Here is a 12,192-nt window from a genome sequence, read left to right as displayed (position 1 = left end):
GGGAATGTCAAACTTGCTCATATGATACAAACAAATAAGAGAAGAAAATGAGGTAATAATAAAACATGGATAGTTAAGGTACTTAGTGTGTGAACAAATGCAAAAGGCGAGTTAAATATACAGAAATAGTGCAATTTTTAAAATAACGGAAAAAGGACTATGTATATTGATTGATAATTGATTCACATTTGGGTTGAGGAGAGTTATGTCAGTTATCACATTATTTCTCTTTCTTTCGTTATATTTTAGTACTTCTTTTTAATGTACTCCGAAGTTGAATACCCTTATTAGCACTTTTATGGGTTACATTAATATTCGGTTTGAATCATTTAGAAGTAACTTGTAGAATATTTTCAGTTTTAGGCTGGGAAATGACTAAATGATACAAACTTATCAATTTCAAGTTAAGCCGCTGAGATTCTTTTTCTACTTCTATACATAATTACTCACTTGTACATTTTGGTATGTAGAATGCATTCACAAGTGAAGATTAAGAAGCCCTTTAGCAGCAGCCTAAATCTTGAATGACATCACGCTGCCCTCTTGCGCTAGGTAACAAAGAAAACAAGTCTGGTGAGCCATCAGGAAAGCCTTGTCCATTTCATCAGTTGGCTAGAGGCAAACCAGCGAAACCAGTTATGCATTCATCTAGGTATGACAGAGTAGAGGCTGCTCTTCACTTCTAATGTACCAAATTCACAAGAAACTTGGAAAAGATGTTAAATAAGAATGCGCGTCTGCCTGTCTCAGTGATATATATCAGGGCTCCTTAGCTTGGCACTACCTGAAAGTATGCAGACATTATCATATATCAAAGAGTCACAAAAGAAACTAATAAAAAGGCAGGAATGGCACCATTTGGACCTTGTGGATATGATCATGCGCCTTTAGGGCATCAATAATGCTATCAACCCATCTGCAGAAAGACAAGTTAAAGATTAAGACACTATAGACAAGGTGTCTTTCAGACAAACTTTATCCACATGCAGGTTACTACCATAAAATGCACATTCCTACGATAGACATCTTATTCCTTATCAAAGCGTGCCCCTTAACTATTCTGTACACATAATTCTAGTCGAATTTCCCGCATATTATCCACTTTTCAACTGAGGAAGACATGGAAGTGATTGGACTTTGCAAACAAGAGTCTTTACTTCGAACACAAGTTATGAAATATAATTTATTAGGGAAAGTCCCCTAGCAAGTGTCTCCATTTTTATTACAATAACAATCACATTCACAATTGCTTTCAGGCACAAAGGGCCGGCCTGATTTTTCAAACAAGCGAATGGTGAATTCTGAGTTTTTTTTGTCCTGAAGAGGGCTAAGGTTTCATTTTTCCCTGCAAACAGGGATGTAAAGGAATCAGCCTCATTTCCTCAAAACAAAAATTGGGAAACAGGCACTTAGTAAGGGTAAGACCTCAAATGTTCGATTTTTCACCCAATCCTCGGAAGAACCTAGTTAGAAACATAGAAGCAGAGGCAATAAATTCTTCAGGATGTGAACGTTTAAAAACAAAAAAGGATTCAAAATTAGAACATGGGATGTTTTCCAAAGGTTAATTTGATACGTAGACAGCATATTAACAACAAAATACTCTAAAATACCTATTACACAGTGCCTATAGTTGACATAATTACATAAAGAACAGAATAGCATATTGCATTAAAGGTCAAGAATTACCCGTCAAGTCCAGGGTTTAGCGGATAGTAGATATTTTCCAGGCCTAAATTTTTTGCAGCCAAGCCAGTTGTCTCGCCAATACAAGCAACTGCATTATTCCACTGCCCCTCTGAAGGGATAACCTTCACCCAAGCTCTACAACAATTTAAGATACAAAACCCAAATTTAGACATCAGAATGCAAAATATCAAATTTGGAAATCAAGTTAAGCTAATGAAGGAACTAATGGCTCAAACATAGATCTTGTAAGTTTAACAAGTATTGAGCCTCAACTTGGATCAAATATAAGTAATGCAATTTATATTGGTGCAAAAGAGAGGATCGAGTCAATATGTTCCTACCAGATAAGATACAAACACATATTATCTACGGACGGTTCAGATCTAAAGCATATCCACCAGTAAGCTTTTTTCTTAAAGGAGAAACCATACCGAACAGCAGAAGGGGAAGCAACTGCAATGACAGGAGCAGCTATGGCTTTTTCTAATAGCAGAGGATCAACATGTTGAACAGCCACCTATAAAAAGAAGTCCAAAAGTCAAGCTCATGCAGGATTAAATATAGAAAGTAACTGATCCAACCTATGGTCAATGATGGGGTCTGAAGAAGTGAAGTTATAGTCACCCCCTGCCATCAAGACTGATATAGGCAGCTAATTAGATGGCTCACAAGTCACTGGAGAAAGAAGAAAAGAGAAATACAGAAATAATAGAAATATACTGTGCATACCGTAGTATAGGTATTTAGCCTAGTCACATCAAATCCCCGAGATGAAAGGCCATCCTCTGGAAAATAACACATTAAATTGGTGGTCTACTTTGGGAGCAATATATAATGATAAAACTTAAATGAGACTTGGTAATTTATGTAACCTACAGTCGCATAATTTTTATTACCACAGTTAGTGTTTAGACAAATCAAGTTAGTTGAAACTATGTTCTTCTCGTCTTTAACTAATTAGATACATTCGCCCCAAAAAAGGAGCATCAGAGTTAAAACAAGACACTATTAACCAGAGTTTCTGAAGAGCTAGTGCTATACAAAACATCAAAAACAGTACTACAAATTCTCAACCAAAACGGCTCCTCATAATAAACAGGGTAAGACGTACCAACTCACAATCACTCAGACACGGACAATATCATCACGTACCTAAACAAAGATCCAAAGTACATACATGGCGTTCTCATGTGCAAAAGAGATAGCCTATCTGCACATAACTAAGCAGAGAACGAATATGCACAATTTCAAACTCAATATCACAAAGTTCCACACTTCGGTCCTCAATTCTGTTGTTGCTAGACTTGCTAAATTATTCTGATGAAAATCATTTCATAAATCCATCTGCCCAACCCTAAAACAAGAAGAGGAAAAGAAAATTGCACACACACAATCAAGTGCATGCACGCATAAAAGGTTATTATCTGAAACAAGTAATATCAAGTTTCAGAATAATGGACGGTGGGAGGGTTTGTGATTAAACAAAGCTCTAAAGTCGGAGCATTCAAGGAGACAATGACACAGGCTTGGGCTGTCGCGAAGACGGTGGTGATCCAAATGATTGGACCTAATTTGTTTGTAATCCAGTTTTTGCACTGGAGAGATAAGGGAAGGTTTTAGAGGGCTACCCATGGTGCTTCAATAATCAACTATAAGTTATCAATGAAAGTTCAGGCAATGAACAACAATCTGAGGTAAAGTTAACACTCTCCCTTCTGATTGCAAATTAAAATTCTGCCTTACAATTGTTAATCTGTTCCAGTTTGTAAAGCAATTGTTGTGAAAAGGGGAATGTTACTGAAGTAGAATATATAATGATAATTTTAGTTTGGACAACTATAAGAGGGTAAAAGTCAATTTTAATATCTCAAAACCATTGTGTCGATTCCAACATATTAAGTGTAAGAATGGGAGGTTGACGAAGATTGATTTTGCAAATGAATGTCGAAGAACTTTCTTTTGCTTCATGTGCAGAATAGTTAGGCATAGTCAGAAAGATTATTGCAATATAACTGAAGAAGACCAGAAACATGGAATGGGATGGGGAGATTTTTGAGAGCCACAACTTGCAGATGGGCTCAAAAACTGATGGAGGAGGTAGAGGGAGTTAAATCCTGTTGAAAGGTGCTTTATGTGTGCAAACCTAAACAGATATGAAAGAGGATCCATTGGTATAAAATTTGGAGAATAGACATGCTTTAATTTAGAAAAGGAAGAAAAATACAGGAGGAGAGGGGTTTCATGGTTTGTCTTTGGGTGCATGGATTATTTAGGCTATATAGTTCATCTGGTACAGAGATAATCCTCCATTCAGTATTAAGTATTGCTATCACAACAAAATTTATCTACTCTATAAAAATCTTATATGATCAAGACAATAACAATAACAATAATTAAAACGATAAACACAAGAGATTGTTCTTGAGGACAATAGAAAACACACAGCTATACTATCTCATTATAAGTCAAATTTTAACGTATAAAAGAAAAGGGAAAACACATAAATAATGAAGATTTATGAATTGAGCATTTCAATCAAAATACGAATTTACAACTTCTTAATTGCATAAAAATGTCTTGAAAGTAGAAATTTAAATGCAATTCATCCTATAGAGCATTAAATATAAAAACAAAATTCAAAACATTTCACAGAGTGAATCTTATTTCTATGTAGCTGCATACACCTAAACTTGAGTAGCGGACCACTAAGTTGAAACATTTTTTTAGAAAAATCAAAGACAAAGGCAATGGAACCATTTATATTGTCGGAAAAGGTCTGAATAATTTGTTTCAAACGTTTTCATGTAGCCAAGGCAAGCTATGCCAAAATGACAACATTAAATCATATTTAAAGTTTTAAATAAACAAACCTAATAATTTAAAAATATATATAAGATGCTTTGAACTTACCAATTTCACTGCTAGCTTTTACTGATGCTGGATATAAGACCCTGCATTTTTTATCTCCATGCCTTGGAAGTTCAGATGCCAAAACCTTAGCAGTTGCTGAAATTGAAACTCCCAAATATTGCCATCAGTTGACAATATGAATATATTAGACATCCATAGTACACTACTAGCAACCAATTATTCACAATTCCAGCATATTAGATCAGGCAAACTAAATTGTTTCCTGGAATTTAAAAATCAAAAGCATGTCATATATGTCCTTCCAAATGGAAAAAATAAATAAACTAACCAAAGCCGGCTTGAATGCTTGATATGTTATATATCAAATCAAACTAACCAAAGCCTATGATTAAATTGAGATCAATACATTAACACAAATTATCTATAGACCCACCAAATTGCTTAATATTTTATATCTCAAATTTGTCCATCTTAATATTTAATACTGCACAGAGTAGGCACAAAGACTGGCAGCAACATACTGGAATACTTTGATTTTCCTAATGTACGACAATGCAATGTATCTAAATGTTCTCTCAGAACATCACATCATCCAATATGCACAATATAGTTCTTTGTGACCAACCAGATGACATAAAAAATGGGTAAAGATTAGCAAACACACACACTACAGATTGATTCAGCATACTAATACAACAAATGACACATATTTACCACAATGATGAAAAACAACACCAGGCAATGCATCAATTATATTCCTTAAAAACCCAAACAGTTTATACTTAACAAGAACTGTAAAATCTGTGTAGCTGAAAGTTATTATGAAATATAAATTGCCATCCTATACTAACATCAGTATTGGTGAAGTACCACAAAATAATGATACCGTGGTACCCTGGCAATAAGCTGGGATTGAGGTAGAATCTAGCAATAAAACTTTCTCACTGCATAACAAATACAAGAAACAACCAACCAAATACACATTCAGTCTATTCCAAAGGGGCAATTAGGGCAATATAATCATTATGGGTAGCTAATTGACTTGGAAGTGGATAAACAAGCCAATCAATTATACCAAAGGTCCAAAGCATCCAAAAGCACGGTAACTAGGTAACATTAACAACCTGGACATAAAGGGTAACAAAATAGAGGACAGACATTGCACTTTTAGGCATGAAAATTAGAGTAACTAGATAACATTAACAATCTGGACATAGAGGGTAACAAAATAGAGGAGAGACAAATACACATAGAAAAAAGTACCACCTTTAAAAAGCACGGTAACAATTTTGACTACCTTAAAAATATTTTATTTTACCACCTTAAAAAAAATTGAATTTACATATTCTAACTATTAATCCATTAAGTGGTGGCAAAAGCAAAAGAATATTTTTTTAAGGTGGCAACTAATAATTATTTTTTTTTATTTATTTACTACCTTAAAAAATTCTTTTATTGGATCTAATAACCACTTGACGGCTTCCGTCCATGAATCTGTTGAGTGGTGGCAAAATCATCCTTTTTCATTTTTTAAAGTGGTAAACTATAATATATATCATTTTAGGTAGTCAAAATCAAAACCGTGCTTTCTAAAGGTGGTAAAAGTCAAAGAATCCTAGAAAAAAAAACATAAATAATTTCACTTACAAAATCTAATAAAAATTCAACAAGCCATGATAAAATAAGCCATTCATAATGCTATTATTTGTACAAAATACCACCATTGTCAAAAAGCATTTTATACAATAAAGTTATAAGAATTCATGGATTAATGGATTACTTTGATATCAATGCATGAGAATCACCTTTTGATGGTGCAAATGCAACTTCAAGGCAATTTGACAACTGCACCACATCCTCAAACACAGTAGCTGTACCAGCGCCAACTACTCCTACTTTAACATGTGGTGATCCAGCAGCCCTATATAAGCAAACGTATTAGGGATTTAGGGCTATAAAAGCAAAACAAATAGTCAGGATAATTACACAACTTAAATTACAACCAACTAAGAAAGAAAACTCCAAAAACCAGTGAAAAAAAGGCAAATAATTCAATCACGCAACAGATACAAAATACCAAAAAATGTATCATAGAAACATGTATCAGCAAATAGAAACCAATAAAGATATTAAGAGCAGTAGTATGCCTATTCAAAATCCTCAAGTCAAAACTAGAAGAAAAAGAACCTTTCAGAAGTAAAAGGATATCAGCCTCTATGCTAACCAATAGGAAATGAACTAACTATTTCTGTACAAAAACTTCTCCTATTCATTGCTAGTCCAATAATTTTTGACGAGTGAAAAAGACCAATCAAGGAATAAAATTTGTTATCTTTGGTAAGTTCTCAAGATTTTTGAAAATAAGTAAATAAAACCCGCTTTTAAATATTTTTACACCATATTACCTCATATTTTCTATGTTTTTTTTTCATTTAGTAAAGCCACCACAAGGATGAAATAATCTAATGATCTATTCAATGTTTGTTCTTTGATTAAAAAAAAAAAAAAAAAAAAAAAAATAATAATAATAATAATAATAATAATAATAATAATAATAATAATAATAATAAAAATCTAATGATCTATTCAATGCAGTGTAGATTGCCTAGCAAGGCATAAAATTAACCTTAATCCATAGAGTTAGATGGTTCTTTAAAACTGAAAATTTTATCCAATATAATTATATTCCTACCCTCTTCCAATTCCACTTTCTTCTTTTCTTTTCCCTGCACTATATCACAAATATTCCTAATACAAAAAGATAATATAAATATGACTTTATTAAGTGACTTAAACAATATAGGACCAGTTACATACCATTACTAGCTAAATTGTGTACCTCAGGGAGCAACACATTCAAATTTAAACTTCTAAACAAATCGTTAATTGGCCATTGAGTTATGTTACACCACATTCTGTTACAAAGGAAGAGAATGGGTAAAACAAAGAGAAGTGTTTCTAGGTGGAGGGAAAAAAGGCACTAAAAATGAAATCCACAAAAGGTGGAATATCAGCCATATATACTCAATTTTAACAGTTTAGTAGAATGTGGGTCATCAAGAATCTGAAAGTATTCAATTATAAAAGGGACTATGACAGAAACCAAAAACTTCTTACATCAAGTTGTAATGCTAACCTCCATGCGTCAAGAAATACCAATCCTGCCTCAGGAGAAGTGATAATGATCCAGTCAAATTTAGTGTCTGCAGTAGTCAGTAAACAGATCAACAGAAATTCGCTTAGATATAAGCATTTCAATAAGTCTACAAATGATAAGTGCTGAACAGGGTATGATAATGATTAGCCAAAGTAGCAGGATACAACTATACTGTGCTCACACGAAATTCATGAAGAGAATTAGAGGTCGAGTTACCCAATATCTCAAGGTCATATAACCATCGATCAAATGAAGCTTTGGATGTTATATATAACTAAGATTAAATTTATTAAACACAGAACCGTCAATTGAATCTTATCTATCATCTCTGAAAGAATAATCATTCCTTAATTCAAAAGTATTGGAATATGAAGCCATTTCCATATGTGTAAAAAAAATATATATTTAAAAAATAAAAAATAAAAATAAAATAAAATAAAAAACATGCAATGATCTCTTAACTAACACATCGTTCCTGAGGACTGTCTTCACTTACTTAAGGGTGCCATGTAAACAGAAATTAACTTATAAGAATAAATAGAAAAATATTCATACATAGAAAATGGTTGGTGCACAGGTTTTCTGACTAGATTCTAAGGTATGAGACTTAATAGAAGCCACCTCCACTCATTTCCAACACAATCCTCTTTCCCTAGCCAATCTAATTAACCAAACAGCTTTCAAATTTTAGGACTACTACAATTGACTTTTAAAGTTAAAGACAATATGTTGAGTATTCTAAAACAATATCATAATTGTTAGCTCTGAATTCAAGGTAAGACAATATGTTGAGTATTCTACAACAATATCATAAATTGTTAGCTCTGAGTTCAAGGTAATGATAATTTGTAGGATAGACAAGTTAACAGAATTAGTTAAAGATAATGTGATAAAATACTTAAACACAGCCACAAACTGTCAAGAGAAGAGCCAGTAATATACCAATTAATGTTGAGGGAAGCTTGTCTAAGTCAGGGCCCTGTGCATGTTCAATAAGAGGAAATTCCAAACAGTGAATGCCATATTTTTCCTACAGCAAAAACTCGCAATGTCAATACCAGAAGACAAACAGTGGAAGCTATTTCTATGCCAGACTTTTAAAACTAGAAAAATAAAAAAAATAAAAAAAATAAAAAATAAAAAAAGGAAATTGGCAAACACCAAAATGTCTATAATCGATTATTCAAGTATGGTTCAACCATATGTCATTTCCAAGATATGCATAAATCTCAAAATCAATTAAATGCAAAGACTCCAACATTGCCATATGCTATCAAATTATTAACACGAATATGTATAGCTAATAAAATTTGAACAAAGAGTGCCCACTTACAAGCACATGATTGATTCATTGGGCTTTGGACATCTTTGAACTGTAACTTGTATGGACACCGACATTTGCCAAACTTTCGTGTTTTAGGACTTCTATGACTGCTCGCACTGTCAGCCATAAAATCATGGCCCTTTATTGCTAAGAACTCAAATGACTTGTTCGGCTCCTCTGCTAAAAAAGAAAACGCAATAGCAAGCAGAAGGTTCTAATCAAGAGAGTTTTACTCAAGATCTCTCTTTGCAGTCAAATAGCCATATTAACTAACTTCTATATTCAAAATGAAAGGAAAATAAAAGGGCTTTTCCATTTATTAAGGGTGTGCTCCTAGCTTAAGAATTAAAGGGCATTAGTGTACTTATTAATGTACTTAAATTTTCAAAAAATAGACAAATGAGAAGAAAAAATGAAATTGAGGATATTTCAAAGGTGGAGATCGTATGGTTTTACACATCACAAACTTGTTTCACATGAAAGATATGGTGATCTTAGGGAGTTATATGAGGAAAATGAATAACAGGAGAATTATGGGAGGGCAGTTCATGAGTTAGAAGTAGATATTATTTGTATTTCGTAAGTTCCTGCTAATGACGATTTATGTTTAGCACCAAGTTGCTCTTATAAATCATGGTCAAGTTCTTAAAGAACAATGTGGCATCACATCACCACATAATTAAAACAACAATACTCCCTCTGTCCGGGATTAGTGTTCACATTAATAATCCAAATTACATTACCAATGAGCAATTAATTCCAGACGGAGGGAGTAGCATTCACTCCGAACAAAGGGATTAAAAATTTTAAGGTTTGATTTCTATATTGAAGTACAAATAGAGTTTCGAGTAATATCATCTTGTGATCATTCCTATAGTACTACTTTGTTAGTAAACAAGCAAATTAAACGAAAAATACGTATCTCAAAGTTGAGTAGACCAAATTGTCAATTGCCGCGTCGTGGAAACCACGGACCTAAAAGACGATTCCGCACTACCCCGGTGCAGTAGACATCAAGTGGTCGCCCTCTAGGATAAGCACGGCGCCGGAATTTGTGTGCACTCACAAACCCGACTAGACCCAAAATACTTGCCCAAAAACCGAAGGGATATTTTTAAGAGAAGGTAAGAAAGATGGCTGATTTTTGTTATGTATTTTGGAGGTGTATAAGGTTGATTTATAAGGCAATGGAGGGAGCAAAACGACCAGCAATTAAGGGGGAAACGGTCATCAATCAAGTGGTGTAACATCCACCCATTAATCCCCCATAAGAGCTAGCTTTAACCAACATTAAAAGGTGTAACGGGTAGTCTTTAGCCAACAACATTAATCAGCAATAATACCCATTAAAATAGCAATAAGAGGAAGCTAAAATCAAGGGATCCCAATAGTCATTAAATCCCAACAGTCAAAAGAATAAATATCGTAACTTTCTTTGTTTTTACTTCAAGAACTTCCAACATACTTAACCCATTAATCCCATTATCTGTAATGATTAATGTGTTATTCTGGATACACCATTCATTCGGCCTGGTAAGACACTGCATATTAACATTTCAACATTGACATTCAATCCTTTGTTCTCAATTCAATTATCGGGTCTCATATACGACTTATAAAGAACAATATTCAATTAAATGATCCTTTTGAACTGACAATGCATATATAAACCGCACCAATTGAACAAAATACTTCCAATTCTCCAAAATTTCCATCTCACAACAAATTATCCCCAACCCCTCCACATTCCGATTAACCCCAAATTCCTATTTTGGCACTAATTAAACAAATTTCTAAATCAAACCCTTAAATACCCATAATTGGAATCAACTACAGCAAACCAAAACGCATAAAAAGTAACTCCAATAAATCAAATAAAGGAGCAATTTCAATTACAAAAACGAAATGCAGGGAAATTGAACAATGGAATTTGAATCAAGCTAAGTGACATTACCAAAGCATTGACGAGCTTGGCATTCTTGCCACGTTCCCTGGTAACGACAACTTTAGGGTTCAACTGCGAAGATGAAGATGCTCGGATTGAAGGGCAAGGAAGAAGATGTTGATGACGAAGCTTCGTGAAAGAGGAAGGAGAAGTCAAAAATGGAGGAGAGAGGAAAGTTTGAAAAGTGAGAGAAGCCATTTTCGGACAAACTGGAAAGGAGAACTTGGTGAATAAACCGCGACCTCGGCTTCCTAAACGGGGAATTGCCGGGCAATCTCTATGTTTAGTGAATTTTGTTCATATTAGGGGTGCTAATCGAGTTGAGCATCTCATGAGCAACTTGAACTCAATTCGATCAAAGTTCGGTCAAAATTCGGCTTGAGTTAACCCGACTTGAAAGGTTAACGAGCACGAGTTCGACTCGATAGACTCGTGAGCAACTCAATGATATTTTTTATTAGTATATAATTTACAAACGAAGTTATCATGTTTAAAATAATTTGACACTTGATAAAAGTTAATTAATATTATAAAAAAGAAAGAGTATATCTTTAATAATAAATAATTAATTAAGGAAAATATTTAAATTGAACGAAAAAAATAAAGGCCTATAACTTTAAATTAAAAGGACCAAAATATTAACGAGCAGATCGTGAGCTACTCGACTCGATTCGAAACTTTAACGAACACGAGTCGAGCAAGTTTTATTGACTCAAAACTTTAGCGAACACGAGTTGAGCACATGGAAAAAGTTTTCGAGTCGAGTTGAGCACCCCTCATCTAGTGATCGACTCGCTCGATTAGCACCCCTAGTTCATATCATCTTCTCCCTCCGTCCTAAAATATCTAGAATGTTGGACTTTTTTCACTAATTATGTATTAGCTTTGACCATAATTTTTTACTAATATAATAAAAACATATTTTATAATAAAATATGTTGTTAGATAGGTATTAATATAAAGTTTTATAATATAATTTTTAAATAATTTTCATTAATATTTAATTATATAAAAATAAAGTCAAAATAGTGCATTGACATGTGTACAAATTTAATTGTGTCATATATTCTGAGACAAAATAATTGCTGAGGGTGAATTTTTTAGAGTAAGCCATTAAAAAGGTAATATTGACTAATATTTCGGGCACTTAAACGGTGTATCATATTTATTTGCTCAACTCTGATGTTAAAAGTTATCTGTATTATG

At 33.4% G+C, this 12,192-nt stretch overlaps 1 protein-coding gene across 3 annotated transcripts; it reads right to left on the bottom strand.

Annotated features, from left to right (window-relative positions):
* Positions 1–264: 264 nt before the first annotated feature.
* LOC110696595 (uroporphyrinogen-III synthase, chloroplastic-like) lies at positions 265–11,281 on the bottom strand. 3 transcript variants are annotated; one of them, XM_021873933.1, is made up of 10 exons: positions 10,996–11,281; positions 8,660–8,747; positions 7,697–7,763; positions 6,366–6,481; positions 4,600–4,695; positions 2,419–2,474; positions 2,121–2,206; positions 1,690–1,824; positions 856–916; positions 265–784 (listed from the first exon to the last, which is right to left on the bottom strand). In XM_021873933.1, exons 1-10 carry the CDS (start codon positions 11,182–11,184, stop codon positions 770–772), a joined length of 909 nt encoding a protein of 302 aa, XP_021729625.1. In that variant the 5' UTR covers positions 11,185–11,281; the 3' UTR covers positions 265–769. The 3 variants fall into 3 exon arrangements, with proteins under 3 accessions (XP_021729625.1, XP_021729626.1, XP_021729627.1); XM_021873934.1 differs by having other exon boundaries at positions 865–916; XM_021873935.1 differs by lacking the exons at positions 265–784; positions 856–916 and adding an exon at positions 1,015–1,463.
* Between the last annotated feature and the right edge of the window lie 911 nt (positions 11,282–12,192).

Source organism: Chenopodium quinoa, unplaced genomic scaffold (assembly GCF_001683475.1).
Source record: "Chenopodium quinoa cultivar QQ74 unplaced genomic scaffold, ASM168347v1, whole genome shotgun sequence".
NCBI lineage: Eukaryota > Viridiplantae > Streptophyta > Magnoliopsida > Caryophyllales > Amaranthaceae > Chenopodium > Chenopodium quinoa.
The sequence above is the reverse complement of the archived record's forward strand: the minus strand, read 5'-3'. Positions and strand labels throughout refer to the sequence as shown.

What these genes read in the sequence shown, in the direction of transcription:
- LOC110696595 (XM_021873933.1), bottom strand. Translation starts at nt 11,184, where the DNA reads ATGGCTTCTCTCACTTTTCAAACTTTCCTCTCTCCTCCATTTTTGACT. An exon ending in GCTTCCCTCAACATTAATTG is followed by an intron (nt 7,764 to 8,659) that starts GTATATTACTGG and finishes TGACTACTGCAG; the next exon opens with ACACTAAATTTGACTGGATC. An exon ending in TGCATTTGCACCATCAAAAG is followed by an intron (nt 4,696 to 6,365) that starts GTGATTCTCATG and finishes TTTCAATTTCAG; the next exon opens with CAACTGCTAAGGTTTTGGCA.